The sequence below is a fragment of the Puma concolor genome, chromosome B3 (genome assembly GCF_028749965.1).
Source record: "Puma concolor isolate L17-30 chromosome B3, mPumCon1.1.hap2, whole genome shotgun sequence".
In the NCBI taxonomy this organism is placed as follows: Eukaryota; Metazoa; Chordata; class Mammalia; order Carnivora; family Felidae; genus Puma; species Puma concolor.
Window position 1 is genome coordinate 30,196,127 of NC_141672.1, and position 21,839 is coordinate 30,217,965.

The window sequence follows — 21,839 nt, forward strand, 5'->3', positions numbered from 1 at the left end:
TGTCTCCCTCTCTCTCTCTGCCCCTCTCCACCCCTCTCTCAAAAATAAATAAGCATTAAAAAAAAAAAAAAGAATGCAAAAGATCCATGATCTAAAGCAAGTTTATCAAGTGAAGATTGGTGCAGCCACCACCCAGGTTAAGAGCTGAACGTTGCCAACACCCAGAAGCCCATATGCCCTGATCATATCAGTTCCCTCTCTGAGCTAACCACTAGCTTGATTGTTTCTTTTTTGTAATATGGCTCAGAGTATGGCAAAGAGTTCACCCTGCCGAAAACAACAAAAAATGTTGGTAAAATATTGAAGAGTCAACAAGAAGATACGTTAATTATAAAGACTAAAATCTAGGTGAAGGCAGGATCTAAGTAGAGCAACGATGTCACTTTTACCCTGGGGCATGTTCCTTAATTGGCACTTAAGCTTGGCTTTTCTAGGCCTTTGGGACAGAAGACAAAGCCCAGGGTGGGAGTGGGAAGTCTAAAGCTGGGGCCTCAAGGGGCTATAATTTCAGCATAAGGGTAAATTGTAAATAAATAGACCCCCACTCAACAGACTGGAAAGAATGTTGTCTTGGAAGGAGGAGATTGAGGGGAGTTAGAGGGGGCACTGGACCCATAAGAGAGCCCTCCCAATACAAGTTTCCTGGTGGTTTAAAAAAATCCCAAACAATGGAGCCTGGGTAGCTCAGTCGGTTAAGTGTCCAACTTTGATTCAAGTCATGATCTCGCAGTTCATGAGTTCGAGCCTTGCGTCATTTGGGCTCTGTGTTGACAGGTCAGAGCCTGGATCCTGCTTCGGATTTTGTGTCTCCCTCCCTCTCTCTCTGCCTCTCCCCCCCTCACTCTCACTGTCTCTCTCTCAAAAATAAACAAACTTAAAAAAAAAAATTAAAGGGGCGCCTGGGTGGCTCAGTCGGTTAAGCGGCCGACTTCGGCTCAGGTCATGATCTCGCGGTCCGTGAGTTCGAGCCCCGCGTCGGGCTCTGTGCTGACGGCTCAGAGCCTGGAGCCTGTTTCGGATTCTGTGTCTCCCCCTCTCTGACCCTCCCCCGTTCATGCTCTCTCTCAATAATGCTCTCAAAAATAAATAAACGTTAAAAAAAAAAAATTAAAAAAACTCCTAAGCAGTGACTACAACATAAAGTGGTCCCTCCTAGAGGCGCCTGGGTGGCTCAGTTGGTTAAGCATCCGACTCTTGATCTCAGATCAGGTCACGACCTTACGCTTCATGAGTTTGAACCCCCAGATGGGGTCTTGTGCCCACAGCGCCAAGCCTGCTTGGGATTTGCTGTCTTCCTCTCTCTCTGCCCCTCCCTCCCTCTCTCTTTCTCAAGTAAAAAAATAAACATTAAAAAAAAAAAAGTGGTCCTTCCTGGCAGAAGCAAAAGGAAATCCTCTCTGGAGGAATGAAACTTTATCCTAGGACTCAAAGAATTCCCACAAATAATTTTCCAAGTAGAATGCGGCTCATAGTAAAAAAATAAGCACACAAAGAATGAGAATGAACAAAAACAACAGAAACAGGTCTGATAATTTCAATTATCTGTTAAATAAAAATAAACTACCTTATTATTATTAGTAGTAGTATTGACATATTGCACTTACATAGTAAAAACCTCAAGAGTACAAATTTGTTTTGGGGCACTGGCTGGCTCAGTAGACGGAGCATGTGACTCTTGATCTCCAGGTTGTGGGTTCAAGCCCCACGTTGGTTGTAGAGATTACTTAAAATTTGGGGGCGCCTGGGTGGCTCAGTTAGTTGGGTGTCAGATTTCAGCTCAGGTCATGATCTCATAGTTCATGAGTTTGAGCCCTGCGTTGGGCTCTTGTGCTGACAGCTCCGAGCCTGGGGCCTGCTTCAGGTTCTGTGTCTCCCTCTCTCTGCACCTTCCCCGCTCATGCTCTGTCTCAAAAATAAACATCTAAAAAAAAATTAAAAAAAATTAAATCTTCCAAAAAAAGTACAAACGTGTTTTATTTATTTATTTATTTTTTACTTTTATTTGAGAGAGGGGGGGCAGGAAGGAGTAGAGAGAGAGGAAGACAGAAGATCTGAAGCAGGTTCTGTGCCGATAGCGGAGAGTCTGATGTGGGACTCAAACTCACAGACCGTGAGATCATGACCTGAGCTGAAGTTGGACGCTTGACAGACTGAGCCACCCGGCCGCCCTCAAATATGTTTAAGTAAAGTCTTCCATTTTACGTCACCTTAGTTCTACTCCTTGGAGGCAACCATTTTCCACAGGTTTAGGGGTGCTTATTACAACTTTAAAAAATGAACTTTAGGGGCACCTGGGTGGCTCAGTGGGTTAAGCGGCCGACTTTTGATTTTTGGCTGGAGCCCCACATCACAGAGCCTGCTGCGGATCTTCTGTCTCCCTCTCTCTCTGCGCCACCCCCCCCCCAGCCCCCACAATCACACTCGTGCCCTCTCTCTCTCTCTCTCTCTCAAAAATAAATAAATAAATACATAAACTTTAAAATAGGTATCCTTGGATTCAAAAGGGATTAACTACCATTTTGTTCCCAGGATATGTCTTCATTTTATTATTTATTATTATTATTATATATTTATTTTGGGGAGAGCATAAGTGGGTGAGGGGTAGAGAGAGGGGGACATAGGGTTGGAAGCGGGCTCTGCACGGACAGGGTGACAGCAGTGAACCCGAGGTGGGGCTTGAACCCATGAAGAGTGAGTTCATGACCTGAGTTGAAGTCAGAAGCTCAACCGACTGAGCCACCCAGGTACCCCATCCTCATTTTATAATTAGGAATATAAAACAACATATTAAGCTTAGAAAAAATTACAATATCAGTCTTAGGAACAAAACCCTCTAGGGAATTTTTAAGAGCCTAGCTCAAGACCTATTCTCTTAACTTACTAAAACCCTTCTTTTCCTCTTCCCACTTTGAAACTTTGACGTTTTAAAGTGCTATAGATAGCTTAGTTCTTAATATCCTGGTTTGTGATAAAACATAGGAAAAAAATTCTGTCATGTTGTGCAGTTTTTCCAACTATTGGCTCTCTGCCCAGTCTTGAAAACATAATTTTTATCAATATAACCTTCCTATGTGGCTCACTCATTATAATGCAGATTTGTTTTCACGATTGGTCTAATTATGTCCCTTAAACCTAAGAGTATGTGACTAAGTCAGGAGATGGATTCTTGTCCCAGCTTTGTCAATCATTTGCTGTGTAACTTGGCAAGTCACTTAATCTTAGTTTTCTCTACTGGGTTAACAATTATCAAGGTAGAATCATAGAATGTTAGAATTGGCAAAGCCTTCATTATTGATCCAGTGCAATTCCTTCATTTCATGGAGAGGTTGAGTGACTTACCCATTAGCTTTCTAGAACAAGCACTCGTCTTCCCATCTCAGACCAGTGCTCATTTCATCATATCATGCTTTCTTTCAGTGTTGTTCCAAGAAACAAACGGAGATAAAAAAAAAAAAAAGGAAACAAACAAATAAACCCCAAAGTGAAAGCACTGAACAAATATATGGCTTTCTATAAAAAAGCCCGATAACAGTGTTAACCATTAGCCTGCACCGTAAGTCCACAAGCTTGTCTGAAAATGTACCCCGTCTAGCTTAAGGATGATTTAAAATCCAGAAGCTCTAAAACTATGTAAGAAAACGTCAAAAAAGTGAAAGGTAAGGAAAATAAATAATATTTGGCTTGAAGAATACTCATAAGGGAAAACAAAATTCCAAGAGTATTCTTTTGTCAATTCTTTCTGGTCTTCTCCTAATTTGTGCAAGGTGAAATTAGGGAAGAGGAGACCGCTTGTTTTTACACATTTCTGAAGGAATGGTGTGCAACACCGGTTACTTGAAATCGAATTATTTGCCTCAACTACACAACACATTACATCAGTCATCTAATTTAGCGCCATTCCCTCTCCGGCCACTACCCAAAACAACGCGCTGAAACCTTCGAACACCGCAGTCGATGCAAAAACTCCAAGTCCCGAAATACTCGACGGCCTGTCTTCACCACCTCCTCACAAGAGCACTCTGTTTCGTTTTGGGAGTTGTAGTCATTCAGAGCCTTCCCTTCCGGGACGTGGGGGAGGATTCACGTCCGCGGAACTACACTTCCCAGGAAGCTGTGCGCGCCCTTCTCCACCCTCGCGGGAGTCGGACTCCACCCCCTCCCGTTCGTCCCTCCCTGGGCTGCACTGCTCACGCCTTCCTGTTAGTCCGAGCTGGGAGAAGTTCACTCCGATCAGCTGATCCCAACTGACAACAGGAGAGGAGGAAGCCCGGGAGGCAGCGAAGGAGGAGGGGGGCGGAGATGGAGATGAAGATGGATCCACCGGTGCCCTGAGGAACAGCCCCCGCCCCCGCCGGCGCACCGCGGTCCCCCGACGCCGCCTCGCTGCTGCCGAGCTGCTCCGTGGTGGGGTTCCCGGGCAGCCGCGGCGGGGAGGGAAGGGCACGGCCCTGCGGCGGGCGAACGATAGTCCTGGAGCTCCGGCTGCCCCCGGGGCGGGGGGGGGGGGGGGGGGGTGCGGGTGCGGCTGGGGTGGGGGTGGGGTGGTATAAACAATAGATTCGGCTCTGGCCTCTGCTAGCGTGGAGGGGAGATTTTGGGGGACCTTCTTTGTTCAGACTCTGCTCCTGCCCCTCGGGTTGTGGTGGTGTTGCCCGGGAGGAAGGAAGGGTGAGGAATCCCCGGCTCGAGAGAGGTGTCGAGGTGGGGGCCCGAGTGGGCAGATTGTTTGCTTGGCCGGCTGGTCCGGCGGTGAGGTGTTCTTTCGAAGGTTGATTTTCTATTTTTCTAAATTTCTCTGACAGATTTTGATTTTCGTTTCCGTTGTGGAGGCTGGTTGGCCATGTCTGAGGTTAGGGTGTAAATAAGGTCTCCTAGTCACTCTCTTCTCCTTCCTTGTTTATCCAAAAATAAGATTGATAGATTGATTACTACAGGGTGGAGTGAGTATTTGTGAGGAGGGCTTTACGTTTCGTTGGTGCATTAGAATGGAGGTCAAGGCTAAAGGGGGGTTTAGAATGTAATTGTAGAAGTGACAAAAGCCTCTTCCCTGTCCCAGTTATCCTATCTTTTTCTTTTTCCTTTTTGAAGTTATTTTTAAGTTAGTTTTTGAGTGACAAAGAGAGAAATTATTTGTTTTAACTCACTGCAGGCCTGGCTTTGCAGTGGGCTGTAGAGGAGGAATTCTGTCTCCTGTTGCTCCCTTTTTTTTTGCAGTTAGAGAAGGGACAAAAGGAAGTATAATAATTGCATTTTATTGTTTTTAAATATGACACGGTGACTTTTGTTTCCAGGCTGACAGTCCTTAATAGACATCTGTCTAGAGTTGAAACAACCTAACTAGATCTGCCAAAGACTTTGATGGAGCCAAAGTCTGTATTATCATTTCTTTAGCTTTTTACAGGCCTCTTTATCCACCTCACAATTGTGTGCTGCAGGTTGGGGGACTGCAAAGGGTTGTCCCTCCAAGGACTTTTTGCTAAATGATTTTGATTCTGAATTTAATTAATAACTGGACGAACAGAGAATTTCAGTCTGAGAATTAAAGCGGCAAAGTCTCTGAAATACCCTGGGCCTAGGGATAGTGGCTGTTTTCCAAAGGGGGAGTCTTGCCTGTGATTTTGAGACGAAATTTCGAGGATCAGAAAGAGCCGGTGTAAGCATTACAAGCAAGAATGAGATTTCTGTCAGGAGTTTTGGCCTCTTATTTAATCACATTTTTTTTTTTTTTTTAAGGTGCACTTCTGTTTTTAGATTAGTGAAATCCTTTTCCTTCCTCTATTTAGGTATCCCCTGAAATATTGACTTGGGGTTGGATTATTTTGCAAAGCTCCTGACCACTCTGTCACTATACCAAAACCTCGTGGCCGAGGCCCAACTGATGAGCCCACCTCGGTGAACCCATCGGATCTCTTTCAGATAGCCCGAAGAGATCCTTCCAGGCTTGCACTTTACAGACGGATAACACCATCAAACCAAATCAACGTTGCTGCAGATACAGGAATCTTGGAGGCAGAAGATTAAAAATTGGAACGTTTGTGAGCGTGTGAAGAATTCTGATAGGACCCCAGAGGTTTTTTGTTTGTTTGTTTGTTTGTTTTTTTTAAGGCGTGCAGAACGCCGTGAAGGTTCTGTGCAGGCTTCAGACCCAAAGCCTTGGTCTTCACTGCTGGGGAAAGCCCAGTGACGGTGACGTTGTGGGTGATTTCCTTACCGATCCGAGTATGAGTGCCCAGACTTGCCCGGCAGACAAGGGCCTGAATCCGGGGCTGATGTGCCAGGAAAGTTATGCCTGCAGTGGGGCTGACGAGGCGGTCTTTGAGTGTGATGAGTGCTGTAGTCTGCAGTGTCTCCGCTGCGAGGAGGAGCTCCATCGGCAGGAGCGCCTGCGAAACCACGAGCGGATAAGACTCAAACCTGGCCATGTCCCTTACTGCGACCCCTGCAAGGGTCCCAATGGGCATTCACCAGGTGTGAGGCAGAGGGCAGCCGTGAGGTGCCAGACCTGTAAAATCAACTTGTGCCTGGAGTGCCAGAAGAGGACTCATTCTGGGGGTAACAAAAGGAGACACCCCGTTACTGTGTACCATGTCGCTAAGGTCCAGGGGTTACTGGAGGAAGAAGAGCTGGATGAGGAGACCAGGAGGAAGAAGATGACCGAGAAGGTTGTGAGTTTCCTCCTAGTAGATGAAAATGAAGAAATTCAGGTAAGCCTGTGGGTGAAGCCCATGGGATTCATGTGGTTGTGGGGCAGATCTCTTGTTGGAAGGCACCTCTCAAAAGGGAATTCCGAGAAGAGCTCACCTTTTTAATCATTAAAGGGGGAGACCCCTGAAAGCTTAAAATTACAGGGTGTCAGATTAGTTTCTTACCGGTTGTGTGACCTTGGGCTGAATTACTTTATCTCTTAGCCTTAGTTTTGTCGTCTATAAATTGAAGACAGTGCCTGCTTTGGGCTGGTGTGAGGATGTAATGGCACCGTGTTTGTTGAGCCTGTTGCATAATAAATGCTCAGAATATGGTAGCTGTTATTGTTATTAGGGCTATTATGGGGAAGACCTTATTTAGATCAGCTTTCTGAATGAGAGCACTTGGCAAGTTGTGAATAAATGTGAATGACGAGGGGCTGTGTGTGCAGGGCAGGAGACATAGCGGGTCCCCTGGGAGTGCGAGGCAGTAAGTCATAGGCTTGCTATCTCAATTTAGAGAGGCGGGTCTTCAAAAAGTGGCCTCTGATAAGGATAGTATTCTGTTCAGATGGCCTCTTCACGTATAGGCTGATTGGGAAAAGCCAGTGAGGGCACCTGCCGTTACAGAAGGACTGGAGCATATTTGATTTCATTCCAAGTTGAGGGGGGAGGGTAGTGTGTGATGGGAGCAAGCTGGGCAAATGATGGCGTGTCACAGTGAGGGGTGACTCGGGAAGGGTGGTATAACGTTTATACTTTCCAGTGGAGGCATTGTGATGTCTATACTTTTGAGTGAAGCCTGCTTGAATTCATCCGAGCTTCACCACTCGGTGGCGGTGTAACCATGGACAGTTATTTCAGCTTTGTGCCTCAGTTTCCTCTGTACTTCACAGTAGTAGTTGAGAAGATTCAAAGAGATTAAGGAACGGGAATGGAAGGGCCCTCATCACAGGGCCTGGCACATAGTGCCCAGGAGCAGTTCGTTGTTTCTGTCAACGTCATGGGGTATTTGTGGTACATCGACTCCATACTTTGAGCAGTGATGACTCCTCAAGTCACCAGGTTGGAGGAGACCCTACGTGAGTTGCTGTTTGACAACTTTCCAGTTACCCACTAAACATTTTTCAGCTCTGTCTTTTTGCTCCTTGGTAAGATTATGGAAATGCATTACATCATGATTCCATTGTCAGCTAAATACTTTGCTAACACAGACTTCTTTATTGGCTGAGAGGAGCTAATGGAGTTATGGAAGAGTGACCCAGATCCCATCCTGCCTCCCTTGTTAGCAATAATGTCTTCATTATAGTTATGCTCTAATTGGGTGACAGTTGGATTAAATATTTTATAAATGGAACACTTGGACTTGGATGATTCTTGTTGGTTTTGCCACCAGTTCAGCCTTTGGAAAGTCATACTTTAGATTGCCGTTGCTTTTTAAGATGAGAGGAAGACTTAGGATGAACCAGTAACCGTCATTATTGTGTTGGCACCAAAAAAGAATATTTTTTGAGGGGAGGAGGGTGTGTATCTTGTTTTTCTTTTTGTGGCTTTGATACATGTTCCTTAGTAAAGAATTAGAGAATTAGGAAAATGTAATGAAGAAGACAAATCCAACTACCCAGAGATACTTGTCCATCTTTTTTTTCTTGCAGTGTGTAATAAAGTATGTAATTGTGTTTTTGTAAAGATTTCTCCTGCTTTTCCTTCCTTCTTAAACACTGACCACTTCCCAAGAAGTAACGGTTTCTTAAGCACAAGCAGCGCTGGTTGGGACTAATGGATTAGACGTAGAATTTATTCTTTTTAGGTGGTGATTTGTTCTCTGAGTCACAAGTGGAAAAATACTTTGAGAGAATGTGTGGTTCTGTTTTCTTAGGTGAATGTCCAAAACAATTGGATGATTGTCTAATACAAATCTAGATTATAAATTCAGCCAGAATGTGAACTCCTGGAGGGCAGGACTGTGTCCTATGCCCTGTAGCATGTACAATGGTGGGCACATTGTCAGTGCATAAATACTTGCTGATAGGTTGGTGATGTCACAACTCAACTTCAGTTTCTTAAAAATGGGTATCAGGCACATACCTAGTTAAAACCTAAAATAACATAAAAGGGCATGTGATGGCAAGAGTTTTCCCCTCCTGTTCCATCCCCTTAGTCTCTTTTCTTCGAACAACCACCGTGAACAGGGAACTACATGCATGCCCTTTTAGAAGTTTTTTAGATGTACTTATGAACATATATATATATATATATATATATATATATATATCTTTTTTATTTTTATTAAAAATTTTTTTTAATCTTTATTTTTGAGAGAGAGACAGCGTGTGAGCAGGGGAGGAGCAGAGAGAGAGAGAGGGAGACACAGAATCTGAAGCAGGCTCCAGGCTCTGAACTGTCAGCACAGAGCCCAACATGGGGCTCGAACTCATGAACTATGAGATCATGACCTGAGCCGAAGTCGGATGCTCAAATCTGACTGAGCCACCCAGGCGCCCCTGTATCCTTTTTATTTTTAAACAGAAATGGAACCTAATATTCTCAATATTCTCCTAATATTCTGTCCTTGAGCTTTTTTTTTTAATTAGAGGATACATCTTGTAGATTTATCAGTACATTTTATAAGCTCATTATTTAAAGGCTGCCTACTATGTTGCTGAGTGGATTTTCTATAATTTTAGCCTGTTAGTGGATATTTGAGTAATTACAAACAAGGATGTGTTGAATATCCCTGTGAATCTTTTTAGAAATGGAATCTCTTTGTCAAATGACGTGTGCCTTTTAAATTTAGATAGATATTACCAAATTTCCTAACTTCATTTTTTTTAGCCTGTGAAGTACTTCAGTGCAGTCCTCTGGGTTCTGATCTTGACTCCTAAGAGCTAAAATGTAAAGAGCTCTTACTATCGCTGTTAGGAACCGTTCTTAGCACTTTACACGCATGAGCTCATTTAATCCTGTTTATAACTATGTATTAGTTTCTTATTGCTGCTGTAGCAAATTTCCACACATTTAGTGGCTTAAAACACAAATGTATTTTCTTATAGTTCGGAGGTCAGAAGTCCTAAAATGGGTCTGTATAGTTGTGTTTCTTGTGGGACTCTAGGGAGTATTTCCTGGTCTTTCTAGCTTCAGGAAGCTTCCCGTATTCTTTGGCTTATGACCCCATCATCTGGCTTCAAAGACAGCAATGTACCATCTTCCAATCCCTCTCTCTGTCATTCTGCTTCTGTTGTCATATCTTCTTCTGGGTCTGTGGCCCTCTTGCCTTTCTTGTACAAAGACACTTTGATTATGTTGGACCCACTTGGATAATCCAGCGTCGTTTCTTGCTCTCAAGGTTTTTAATTCAGTCACATCTGCGAAGTTCTTTTGCCACATAAATGGACCCATTCGTAGGTTTCAGGGATTAGGATGTGGATTTCTTTGAGGAGGGGCTGCAATTTCAGCCTACCACACCCTATGAAGGAAGTTGTAGTCAGTTTGGGCTGCTCTATGTGATAAAATACCATATATCATTATATTACATACCATTGGGTAGTGTATAAGCAACAGAAGTTTATTTCTTGCAGTTCTGCAGTCTGGGAAGTCCAAGATCAAGGTGCTGGCAGCAGATTTGGTGTCTGGTGACGACTTGCTTCCTGATTCATAGACAGCCATCTTATCTTCTCCCTGTGTCCTCAGATGGTAGAAGGGAGTTCTAGAATCTCTTTAATAAGGGCACTAATCGGGGCGCCTGGGTGGCGCAGTCGGTTAAGCATCCGACTTCAGCCAGGTCACGATCTCGCGGTCCGTGAGTTCGAGCCCCGCGTCGGGCTCTGGGCTGATGGCTCAGAGCCTGGAGCCTGTTTCCGATTCTGTGTCTCCCTCTCTCTCTGCCCCTCCCCCGTTCATGCTCTGTCTCTCTCTGTCCCAAAAATAAATAAAAAAACGTTGAAAAAAAAAAATTAAAAAAAAAAAAAAATAAGGTCACTAATCTTACTCATACGGACTCCACTTCATGACCTAATCACTTCCCAAAGGCCTCACCTCCCGATACCATCACGTTAGGGGTTAGATTTCAACATGAATTTTGGGGGGGAGGACACAAAACATTTCATCTATAGCATTGGGTTTTATAGGTGAGGACACTGAAGCACAGAGAGATGAAGTAACTTGTCTGGATCGAGTTACAGTAAGTGGCAGAGGATTTGAACACAAGCGTCTGGGGGTGCCTGGGTGGCTCTGTCGGTTAAGCGTCCGACTTCGGCTCAGGTCATGATCTTATGGTTTGTGGGTTCGAGCCCCGCATCTGGCTCTGTGCTGACAGCTCAGAGCCTAGAGCCTGCTTCGGATTCTTTTTTTTTTTTTTTTAAATTTTTTTTTTCAACGTTTATTTATTTTTGGGACAGAGAGAGACAGAGCATGAACGGGGGAGGGGCAGAGAGAGAGGGAGACACAGAATCGGAAACAGGCTCCAGGCTCTGAGCCATCAGCCCAGAGCCTGACGCGGGGCTCGAACTCCCGGACCGCGAGATCGTGACCTGGCTGAAGTCGGACGCTTAACCGACTGCGCCACCCAGGCGCCCCGAGCCTGCTTCGGATTCTATGTCTCCCTCTCTCTCTCTACCTGCCCGCCCCCCCCGCCCCCACTCTCTCTCAAAAATAAATAAAATGTTAAAAAAAATAAAAAAAAAAACAACACAAAAACACAAGCGTCTGGCTCTAAAATCCTTGGTCTAACTCTGACCCTCTTGTTGTTTCTGACCAAGTCAGTGAAGCTTTCTGATGAAGCTTTATGTGGCCAGTAGCATCAGCTCACCGATTCCTCAGGGCTGCCTTGAGGAGCAAATAAAGCAAAGCCCGATATAAATGTAAGACAGTGTTATTAAAGAACTGTTTACTCACCGTGGTAAGGATTCTATGAGTTAGGCCCTGTCTTTGTTTTTCATTTTATGTTTCTGGCATTTGTGGGTTTTGGCCATTTTCAGTTTAGTACATAGGAATTATTTTAGAAGCTTGTAGGCTGTAACTTATGTGTGGTTTCCTCAAATTCTGTGGCCTGGAGTCCCCTAAGGTTTGTTGCTTGTGCTTTGAGTATTATTCGGTTCCTTTTCGAAACGAAAAAGTTCCTTGTAGGAGTGAGAATTCTAGCATTACCTTGTCGTTTGGGTGTGTACTATAGTGGTAAATTTGAGGAGAGACTGACTTTTGGTCTCAAGCAAGACTTCATCTTTGGCTTTTAAACGGGTACATTTAGTCTGTTAGCCAAAAGCATTCATTAATTCCTCGCATTTATTAAGCGCATATTATGTGCCAGGTACTTTCTAGGTTCCAGGGAAGCATGGGTAATAAGATTTGGTCCATGCTCTCATAGACTTACCATTTAAGTGGGGGAAAGCAGAGTTCACACATGTAAAACACATAAAAGATGGCTCAGGTGTATTATTAATATTATTATCTTTAAATTATTTTATTTATTGGAGTGCCTGGGTGGCCCAGTCAGGTAAGTGTCCAACTCCTGATTTCGGCTCAGGGCATGATCTTACGGTTGATGAGATCGAGCCCCATGTCAGGCTCTGTGCTGACAGTGCAGGGCCTGCTTGGGACTCTCTGTCTCTTCCTGCCACCCCTCCTCTGCTCATGCTATTGCTGCCTCTCTCAAAATAGATAAATAAATTTTAATTATTTTTTAAAGTTTATTTATCTATTTTGAGAGAGGCAGAGGTAGCATGAGTGGGCAAGGGGCAGAGAGAGAGAAGACAGAGAATCCCAAGCAGGCTCCGTGCTGCCAGAGCAGAGCCTGATGCAGGGCCTGAGCTTATGAAGCTGTGAGATCATGGCCTGCTCTGAAACCAAGAGCCTGATGCTTAACCTACTGAGCCACTCAGGCACCCCTTAGATGTAGTATTATTAAGCAAGAGTGATTTGGAAGCTACTTGTGCAGGATGGTCAGGGAAGCTTTTATTGTAGAGGTTACTTTTAAGCACAGATCTGATGGATAATACTACCTGGGGAAATAGCTCTCTGGACAGAGGGCAATGAGAACAGAAAGAAGGTGTATGTCATGTTTGTGGTATAGGAAGAATGTCCCCGTGGCTGGAGGGAGCTGGCAGAGAGTGTAAGGGAACAGGTTCCACACGACGTGGGGCCTTGCAGGCCGTAGGAAAAAGTGTGGTTGTTACGTGTGTTGGGAAGCACCAGACTGCTTTCTGGTAGAAAGTCTCATGATCTGATAGACATTTTCAAGAAGTGGCTTCAGTGTGAAGGCTAGATTGTAATGAATGTAGTGGGGCGAGAGGAAAAGAAGGGAGACCACTTAGGCCACTGCAGAAGATGAGGTGAGAGGTGGCTTCGATTCGGTGTCACCAAAATCACTGGGGAGATGGAAAGGCACGATGAGAGCTTCTGGGTTGGTGAACACATGGACACTGGGGAGAGTTGCATGTATGGAGGGGGCATGGAAGCTCCTCGTGTTTTCCCCATACCTTTCCCAATGCATCTCTCCATCTGGCTGTAGATTTGTATCTTTTATCATATCCTTTAATAAACTGGTAAGTATTAAAAAAAAGACATTGATGGATTTGGGACTAAGTTTGGATATAAAACAGGAATGCTGTTATAGAGTAGAGAGTGAGGAATGACCACCCTCAGTGGTGACTCCTTGGCATTTGGTTTGTGCAGATCACACCCTGGATTTTATTGATTTGTTAAAACTAAAAGACTTTAAGAACCCAGTTCATACAACAAAGAGCTAAATTAGTGTCATTTGGTTTTATTTAACTCAGTGGTTCTCAATGGGGAGTGATTTTGCTCTCCCTGCAGTCATGTGGTAATGTTGAGAGACATCTTTGGTTGTCATGATTGGGGCATGTGCCACTGGCTAATGGGTAGAGGCCAGGGTGTTGGTAAATATCTTACAATACATAGGGTAGCCGCCCCCCCCCCACCCCCCCCAAAATAGTGATCTGGTACAAAATGTCAGTTGTGCTGCAATTGAGAAACTGATCTAAAGGATGCAGGTTTGGTCTAATAGGAGATCTGCGTTCTGGTGACGTGGAAAATGTATCAGGGACAAAAATTTAACATATACACTAGTTTTTCCTCCCTCTCTTGGTTCTGTTTGCTCCCCAGAAGTAATCTAGCTGAAATCAGTATTTTCTTTTGGCATACTTGCAACCTCTCTCATGAAATGGTTAGATTTTCTTCTGTGTTGTTGTCATTGATTTTTCTAGGCCTCTGTAGAACTATGCTAGGAAAACCAGAGGACTTTCAGGTCCATTATTTAGAGTCCATAATAAGTAAACGATTCACACTGACAAATCAGTCCCCAAGCTCTTGAACTTAGAGACAACACCCTTCTCAAACAACTCAAAAGGTTAGAAGAATAAAGTTCTAACAATGGGAGTTCTTAGTGGAAGAAGAGAATGGTATTTTCCTATCTGTTGTGTCTTGTGAGGGATTCAGACATCCTGTGTGAATAACCACCCCATTCTCTTCTTTGTCCCTTTTCTACAAACTTCCTGTGACTGTCTTCTTTCCGAGAAAGTAGAGCAACAAACTGATGAGAAATTTCACTTGTTGTCCCTTTGTGCTGACTGACCCCCGAGTGGGACATTAGGAGAGCCAGGGAGCTTTTTGTGCCAAAGACTCTTCAAGTTAGATCCCCTCATGCTGAGCACACAAGGTGATAAGGAAGCCCGGTGACCCAGGAGCGGTCAGTGAGAAGCTAAGAAAGTGTTCGCTGGGGCAGGTCTTCCTTGACTCAGAGATACGCAGTCTGGACCCACTCTGAAGTGGAAGGCCACAGTGAGCCCTCTTCATTCCTTCTTCAGCACAGTGGTAGACTTCCTCTCTTCGGAGACCGTTCCTTTAAGAAGACCCATCACGTTGTTTGGCTGCTTCACTTGTTTACAATCCCAGAATAGTGTGGCTCAAAATACTGGGACTTGGCTTTTTTTTTTTTTTTTTTTTTTTTTTAATTGGCTAAAAGAGACATTATTCTTGTGAGATTCTGGAATGGAAAATAGCAGAGGATGTTTTCATACTGTATGGGAATCCTTGACCATAAGCTGGCTGTGCTGGTCTGTCCCACTTTTGTGCTCCTTTTTGGACTTCATCTGCTAGAGACCCTTGTGGCCCTGTCCTCTGTTTCCTGGTTTATAGGGTACCTTGCTGGGGCTTGGTCACTTTTCAGATAGGCTGGCAGAAACACCTGAGGACTTAATTCTGGCCACCAGTTCGTGAGCCAGGGGAATCGATCTAATTTGTGGAACTTCCCCATTTTTGCTCTGCAGATGGCCAAACCATTACAAAGTAAGGACTAATTTTGATGCTGTGGCTGGTTGGCCCTTCGGCAGGTTCTGGTCGGTACTTGAATATATGTGCTACAATATTAATCCTTGGGTGCCATATGAGAAAATAACAGATCTGCTTAGGAGCTGACTGTCACAATCATAAGCAGTAATTGAGTAGCACGGGCTCCCTCCCCCATCACTGCTCTTTACTCTCAGAAACCCAAGTGAAAAAAGCCCCTTTTGCTTGGTAATAGTAGTAGAGGGAAAGCATTGTGTAGAATTACTGGGAAATTCAGGGTTGAGGATGACTCAGACAAACAGAAGGAGGAAAGGGCCCCTATGATGTGCTTTCTGTTTCTGCTTGGCATCTTTTGAGCTTTCTCAGTCTTGGACTCATTCAGTTATAACGGGGTCCCAGCATTTAACTTGGGAGGCTATTTTGTTTAGTATAAGGCTTTTTAAAATTTGACCCACAGAATCCATCAAAACCACTATGAATCAGCTTTTCAGGGAACCTGTCTTTAACTATTTCAAGTTAGCTCCAGTTTGTGTGAATCTGTTTCTTCTGGTCTGTTATTTCCTTGAAGTGATTGATTTTTCTGGAATTAGGCAAACATTTGACTTTTTGAGCCAAGGTCAATATAACAGGCAGATTTCATATTAAGTTGACCTTATATGTTTTTCCTGTGGATGTATCTCCTGGCGGTAGTATCCCTGAGTTTATCCTGGAGATTGTGTGGCAAGGAAGTGCTTCAGACAGCTGGTTGAACTTTCCTGGGGAGAGGGATGGTCGTGCCTGCTTTGAGACTGTTTCTGAGGTTAGAATTGCTAAATGTATTGATGAAGAAGGGAAAGAAAACAAGGATATAGAAAGTTCCAGGCAAGAAGAATTGGGATGGGAAGGGATACAGAGGAGCTTTTGGAGGCAGGAGAGCATGGATGTTTCCTGGGACGCTGTTTTGTTCATTTTCCCATTTTTCCAATGGCTTCTGGCCAGCAGTTAAGAGGGTTTCTTTGACTGGTTTTTGTGGTCAGCTTGGTGGTGGCTGGAATTCTTGGGTTAGAGAAGTAGGTGTGCAAAAGCACCTGACCTCTGGCTTGACTTGACTGGAGGATGATTCTACTTTCTGGTAGCTTTTGAAAAAAATTTTTTTTCCCCTTCTTGATTTCCTTCTATTTGAGACTGAATTATCACTGTGTTTCCCAGAGAATTTGACTCTAAATGTTAGAATGCTTGAAAAAAACTGACAGAACCTGGTTCCTGCTTATAGACACAGACATCCTAAGTTCAAGTTAAGAGACAACATAATCTTGAGCATTTCCGCATAGAGTATTCTAGAAATTCCTCTGCTTTCTAGCTCAGTTCTTTCTGCCTGGTGAATGTCAGTCCAAATGGCTAAACTGTTTTCTGTAATCTCTCATAGCCTTTTCTTTAAAAGAGCTAAATTCACTTTATCTGTATCACTCAGCAACAGTCATAAACATTTATTGAGTGTCAATTATGTGCCTTATTTGTTTAAGTAATCTCTATGAAAAATGTTTTAAAATGAAAATTGAGAGGTTAAGTGAGACTGGGCGGGTGTGGGGGGTTGCAGATGACAGAGATCTTCATTCCCAGGAAAGCTTTTATTTCTCTTTTGTACTTGTCTGTGAGCAGAGGCTGTTTGAGGATGCCATAATTCTTTTTGCACCCTCTCTTGTCATGCCTGGTGACCATGCAATCATAGGTCACAGGGTGCACTATTGTTTTTCCCCCACGTCTCTCTCAGTCAACTCTGTTATTTAGATCTGGACTATGACTGTTGGACAGATGGACAGGCAGACAGCCTGCTTGCCGGTTTTTCTTTTTGTCTCTTCTCTGTCTTCTCTTTCCTTCCCTGTTTCCTCCCTCTCTCTTTTTCTCCCTCCCTCCGTTAGTTCCTCCTCTCTTCCCTTCCCTCATCTTTCTCTCCCTCTCTCCTCTCCTTCCTCCTCCCTAACTCCCCCAACCTGCCTTCATGAATTAAGAAGTTAAATCTGCTATTGCCAGGGGAGAAAAGTTTCTTTCTAGAACTAAATAGAAATGATTTTAGGCTTATGTACTGTTTTGGATTGTTCGTGACATTTCTCTTCCTTTTGTTACCACAGAAAATTGTGTTCATTACATTGTTTTTAAAAGGATTGACCTAAAGAGGTTTTGCTTCACAGTGCAACTTCTTTAAACACCATATTTCAAAGAGCAACTCCTGCCCTGGCCTTGTACTGTTAGTCTCTCCTGATTTCTTTTCATACCACTTACCACCATTTGACATAATGTATACTTTAAAAAATCAGCTCTAGGGGCACCTGGGTGGCTCATTCGATTAAGTGTCTCTGACTTCGGCTCAGGTCATGATCTCACGGTTTGTGGGTTTGAGCCTCGCGTCGGGCTTTGTGCTGACAGCTCGGAGCCTGGAGCCTGCTTCCCATTCTGTGTCTCCGTCTCTCTCTGCCTCTCCGCTGCTCAAGCTCTGTCTCTCTCTGTCTCTCAAAAACAAATAAATGTAAAAAAAAAAAAATTTTTTTTTAAATAAATAAACTTCAAAAAAAATCAGTCCTATTGTGATATAGTTTACGTATGATGTAATATACACATTTTAAGTGTACGTTTTTATGAGTTTTGACAAATGCACGTGCACGTGTATAACCACCACCACCACCACCACCACTGCCACCACCACCGAGATACAGAACATTTCCATCTGCCACGATGGTTCTCCAGCAGTCACTGATCTGTTCTCTATCACTTTAGATTTGGTTTTTCTAGAGTTTCTTATGAATAGAATCATGCAGTGCTGTTTTGTGCTGGCTCATTCACTCACCGTAATGTTGTGGAGGGAGGGTCATTCATCTTGCCTGTCTCAGTTCTTTTCTTTTTATTGCTGAGTAGTGTTCCATTGCATGGATTCACCACAGTTCGTTAATCCAATGACTTGTTTTTTGGTGTGTGTGCTGTATATTTTAATTGTTTGAATATGGTCCTCTCCCCATTAGAGTGTAAGCTCCATGAGGGCATTTATTTATTTATTTTTATTGAGATGTAATTCACATCACACAAAATTAATCATGGAGAAGTGAACAGTTAAGTTTTGTGCATCCCCTACTCTGTCTAGTTTTTTTTTTTTAATGTTTATTTATTTATTTATTTTTGAGAGAGAGAGAGAGAGAGAGAGAGAGAGAGAGAAAGAGTGCGAGTGGGGAAGGTGCAGAGAGAGAGAGGGAGACACAGAATCCGAAGAAGGCTCTAGGCTTTGAGCTGTCAGCACAGAGCCCGATGCCAGGCCTGAACCCATGAACTGGGAGATCGTGATCTGAGCTGAAGTCAGATGCTCAACTGACTGAGCTACCCAGGCGCCCCTACTCTGTCTAGTTCTAAAAAATTTTCATCATCCCAAATGAAAACCCTTTACCTGTTGAACAGTCCATAGCAGAGGGTAGTGATTTTTTTTTAAATTTTAAATTTAAATTTAATTTTTTTTAATTTTCCAATTATAAAACAACAGATTCTGCATGTTAAAATACTGAAAATACAGAACTACAGAAAAGTATAGAATTTTATCTTAATTTTGCAATAAAAGAAGTCCACTAGTATCTCCATTCTTTTCAATGTTGGATTTACTTTCTTAAAAAACAATTTTATTGGGATACGATTCACATACTGTACAATTCACCCATTTAAAGTATACAGTTCAGGGGCACCTGAGTGGCTCAGTCAGTTAAGCGTCCGACTTTGGCTCAGGTCATGATCTCATGGTTCGTGGGTTCGAGCCCCACGTCGGGCTCCGTGCTGACAGCTCAGAGCCTGGAGCCTGCTTCGGATTCTGTGTTTCCCTTTCTCTCTGCCCCTCCCCTGCTCACACTCTGTCTTTCTCTCTCTCAAAAAAATAAACATTAAAAAAAAATTTTAAGTATACAGTTCAGGGGCACCTGGGTGGCTCAGTTGGTTAAGCATCTGACTTCATCAGGTCAGAATATCTCGGTCTATGGGTTCGAGCCCTGCATCTGGCTGTGTGCTGACAGTGTGGAGCCTGCTTGGGATTCTCTCTCTCTCTGCCCCTCCCCAGCCTGTGTGTACATTCCCTTTCTCTCAAAATTAAAAAAAAAAAAAGTATACAGTTCCTTGGCTTTTAGTACATTCATGTATATGTACAATCATCACCACAGTCACTTTTGTAACATTAAAAGACAAAACAAAACCATTTTCATTGGGCAGTGATTTTTGCCTCTTCTGTTCATCAGCATCTAAACCAATGTTTGGCATATAGTAGGTACTCAATATCTGTTGAATGAATGAAATGCATTAATGAGAATAAATCAATTTAATCATTAATTCAATGAACATTTAATGAGTGCCTACTGTGTGCTGACCACTGAGGATAATTGCAGGCGGCACTCAGATACTGAGCTTGCCCTTGGGGAGAGGACATTCCAGTGGTAACAGAAGACAAATATGTGGAAATAAGATGGATGAAGTCTGAGTGGTAGAGAGAGGATGTTATGGAAATTCAGAGGAGGGGAATACTGCTGGGGGGGTTACTTTGTTGACTTTAAGTAGTTATATGCCATGTTGTTACTTCACCAGGGCTCCACTGTCACATTCGATATGGCATAGAAAGCAGCCCCTTTCGTGGGGCGCCTGGGTGGCTCAGTTGGTTGAACATCCGACTTCAGCTCAGATCATGGATTTGCTGTCCGTGAGTTCAAGCCCTGCGTCAGGCTCTGTGCTGACAGCTTGGATCCTGGAGCCTGTTTCAGATTCTGTGTTTCCCTCTCTCTCTCCCCTTCCCCCACTCATGCTCTGTCTCTCTCTTTGTCAAAAATAAATCAACAGTAAAAAAATTAAAAAAAACAGAGCAGGCCCTTTCGGTCTCCACCTCAGACACCAAAGATCTCCTTGAATGCCAGTGTCATCTATTAAGATTTTTTACATAAGGGAGAAGAAGAACATTTTTAGGGAGTCTATGGTATAGTAATAATTCTTGGAATCATGGCACGTCGTTCTTTTGAAAACGTTATGCCATCTTCTGCATAATGTATGTATTCAACCTCAGAACAGCTTTTTTTTTTTTTAATTGAAAAGATACATCCTTTTGAGGGAGGGAACAGTAAATATTGAGTAAGCATCTTCTTCCAGTATCTCTAATTTTTTAATGAGCTGTGTATTGGAAACCTTCCCATGGAAGGGTTTTTACTTGGGATAATGGAATGAAATTCTGTGGTGGTGGTAATGACTGTGGCCTAGAAGCAAACCAGTATAAATACAGCAATATGGCAGCCAACTCTTTTCTGGCATTTACTGCATGATTCCAATGTGCAAAGTGCTTGATGTGCAATTATCTCATTTAATCCTCACAGCAATTTTTGAAGTAGATTGTGTTGTTAACCCCATTTTACAGGTGAGAAAACTGAGGCCCAGGGAAGTTAAATTCTTTAAGGTTATTCTAAAATCAGCAAGTGGATGGGGCGCCTGGGTGGCTCAGTTGGTTAAGAGTCTGACTTCAGCTCAGGTCACAATCTTGTGGTCTGCAGCCCCGCGTCGGGCTCTGGGCTGATGGCTCAGAGCCTGGAGCCTGCTTCCGATTCTGTGTCTCCCTCTGTCTGCCCCTCCCCCGTTCATGCTCTGTCTCTCTCTGTCTCAAAAATAAATAAAAAACGTTAAAAAAAAAAAAAATCAGCAAGTGGAGGGGCTCCTGGGTGGCTTAGCCGGTTTAAGCCTCCGACATCAGCTCAGGTCATGATTTCATGGTTTATGAGTTTGAGCCCCGTGTCGGGCTCTATGCTGACGGCTCCGAGCCTGCTTCAGATTCTCTGTCTCCCTCTCTCTCTTTCTGCCCCTTCCCCGCTTGCTCACTCTCTCTTTCTCTCAAAAATAAATAAATCATTAAAAAATTAAAAAAAATTTTCAGTTAGAAAAAATCAGCAAGTGGTATGTAAGCAGATTGGTTGAATCCTTAACGGTAAAACTATTCCCGGAGAGAATGTAGCATTTAGATATTCACTCATTTAACAAATATATGTTGATTCCCTATTATGTATCAGACCCTGGGCTAGGGCTACAGTGGTGAACAACACAGAACAGACCCTGGCCAGCATGGTACCTTATGTTGGGAAGTTCAGAACCAGGAAGAATGGAAAAATGTTAAAAGAGACGATGAGTGGGGAATGGAGGAGGCTTTGAGCAAGAGAAGGGTTGAGTGAAATTGCCCATGATCTAATCCAAGTAGAGGTGGACCTAGCTCTCTTGTCTTCTTTCTGGCCTGGCGCTTTTATTGCTAAGTCCCAGAGCCTTTGTTGGAGCTTATGTCTGTTTTATAGCTGGCCAAATACGGGTATGCCGTGCCACTTAAGAGGGGGGCTGTGTATGCCATCTGGAAGTTCCTTGAAAGATCCTCTTAGGGGTGATGTGGGTCTTGAGGATGACTCGGTATTTCCTGTCTGTCCTCAGAATTCAGCTTTGTTTTGGAAAGCTTTTTGTTCAGATATAGAAGGATAGCTGAACAGAGTGAGTTGGGTGGAGGTCAAAGAAACCAACTGATCATGGAGCTAAAAATGACCCTCTTTAAAGAATTCACTTTGTGGATCATTTCTGCATACAAACATTCTCTTTCTTGCTGGAGTAGGAGGGGAGCTGCAGGCAGAGTCCGGGAGGCTGTGTGTCAGAAGTACTTCTGGTAGTTCTAAGACAAGGGGGGAGAATTCCTGACCTCTCAAGTAATGGAATGCTTTGGGGACACTGGAGTGGAAGAAAGTGATCTTTGCCCTTACCAAATGTGCTCAGTGTGTTTGTGAGGCCAATCTCATGACTTCAGTGGTCTTAAGAAAACATTTGATTGAGAAACAGTTGAGTTTTTTTATG

The 21,839-nt window shown here is 43.6% G+C and overlaps 1 protein-coding gene across 1 annotated transcript in view; it reads left to right on the forward strand.

Moving 5' to 3' along the window:
• The first annotated feature begins 4,166 nt into the window (after positions 1-4,166).
• The window catches only part of ZFYVE1 (zinc finger FYVE-type containing 1), a 53,100-nt gene continuing 35,427 nt past the window's right edge, over positions 4,167-21,839 (forward strand). The window contains exons 1-2 of the mRNA XM_025919512.2: positions 4,167-4,404; positions 5,784-6,704. Coding sequence (XP_025775297.1) covers positions 6,222-6,704 — 483 coding nt within the window. The 5' untranslated portion in view covers positions 4,167-4,404; positions 5,784-6,221. The remainder of the gene's footprint in view (positions 4,405-5,783; positions 6,705-21,839) is intronic.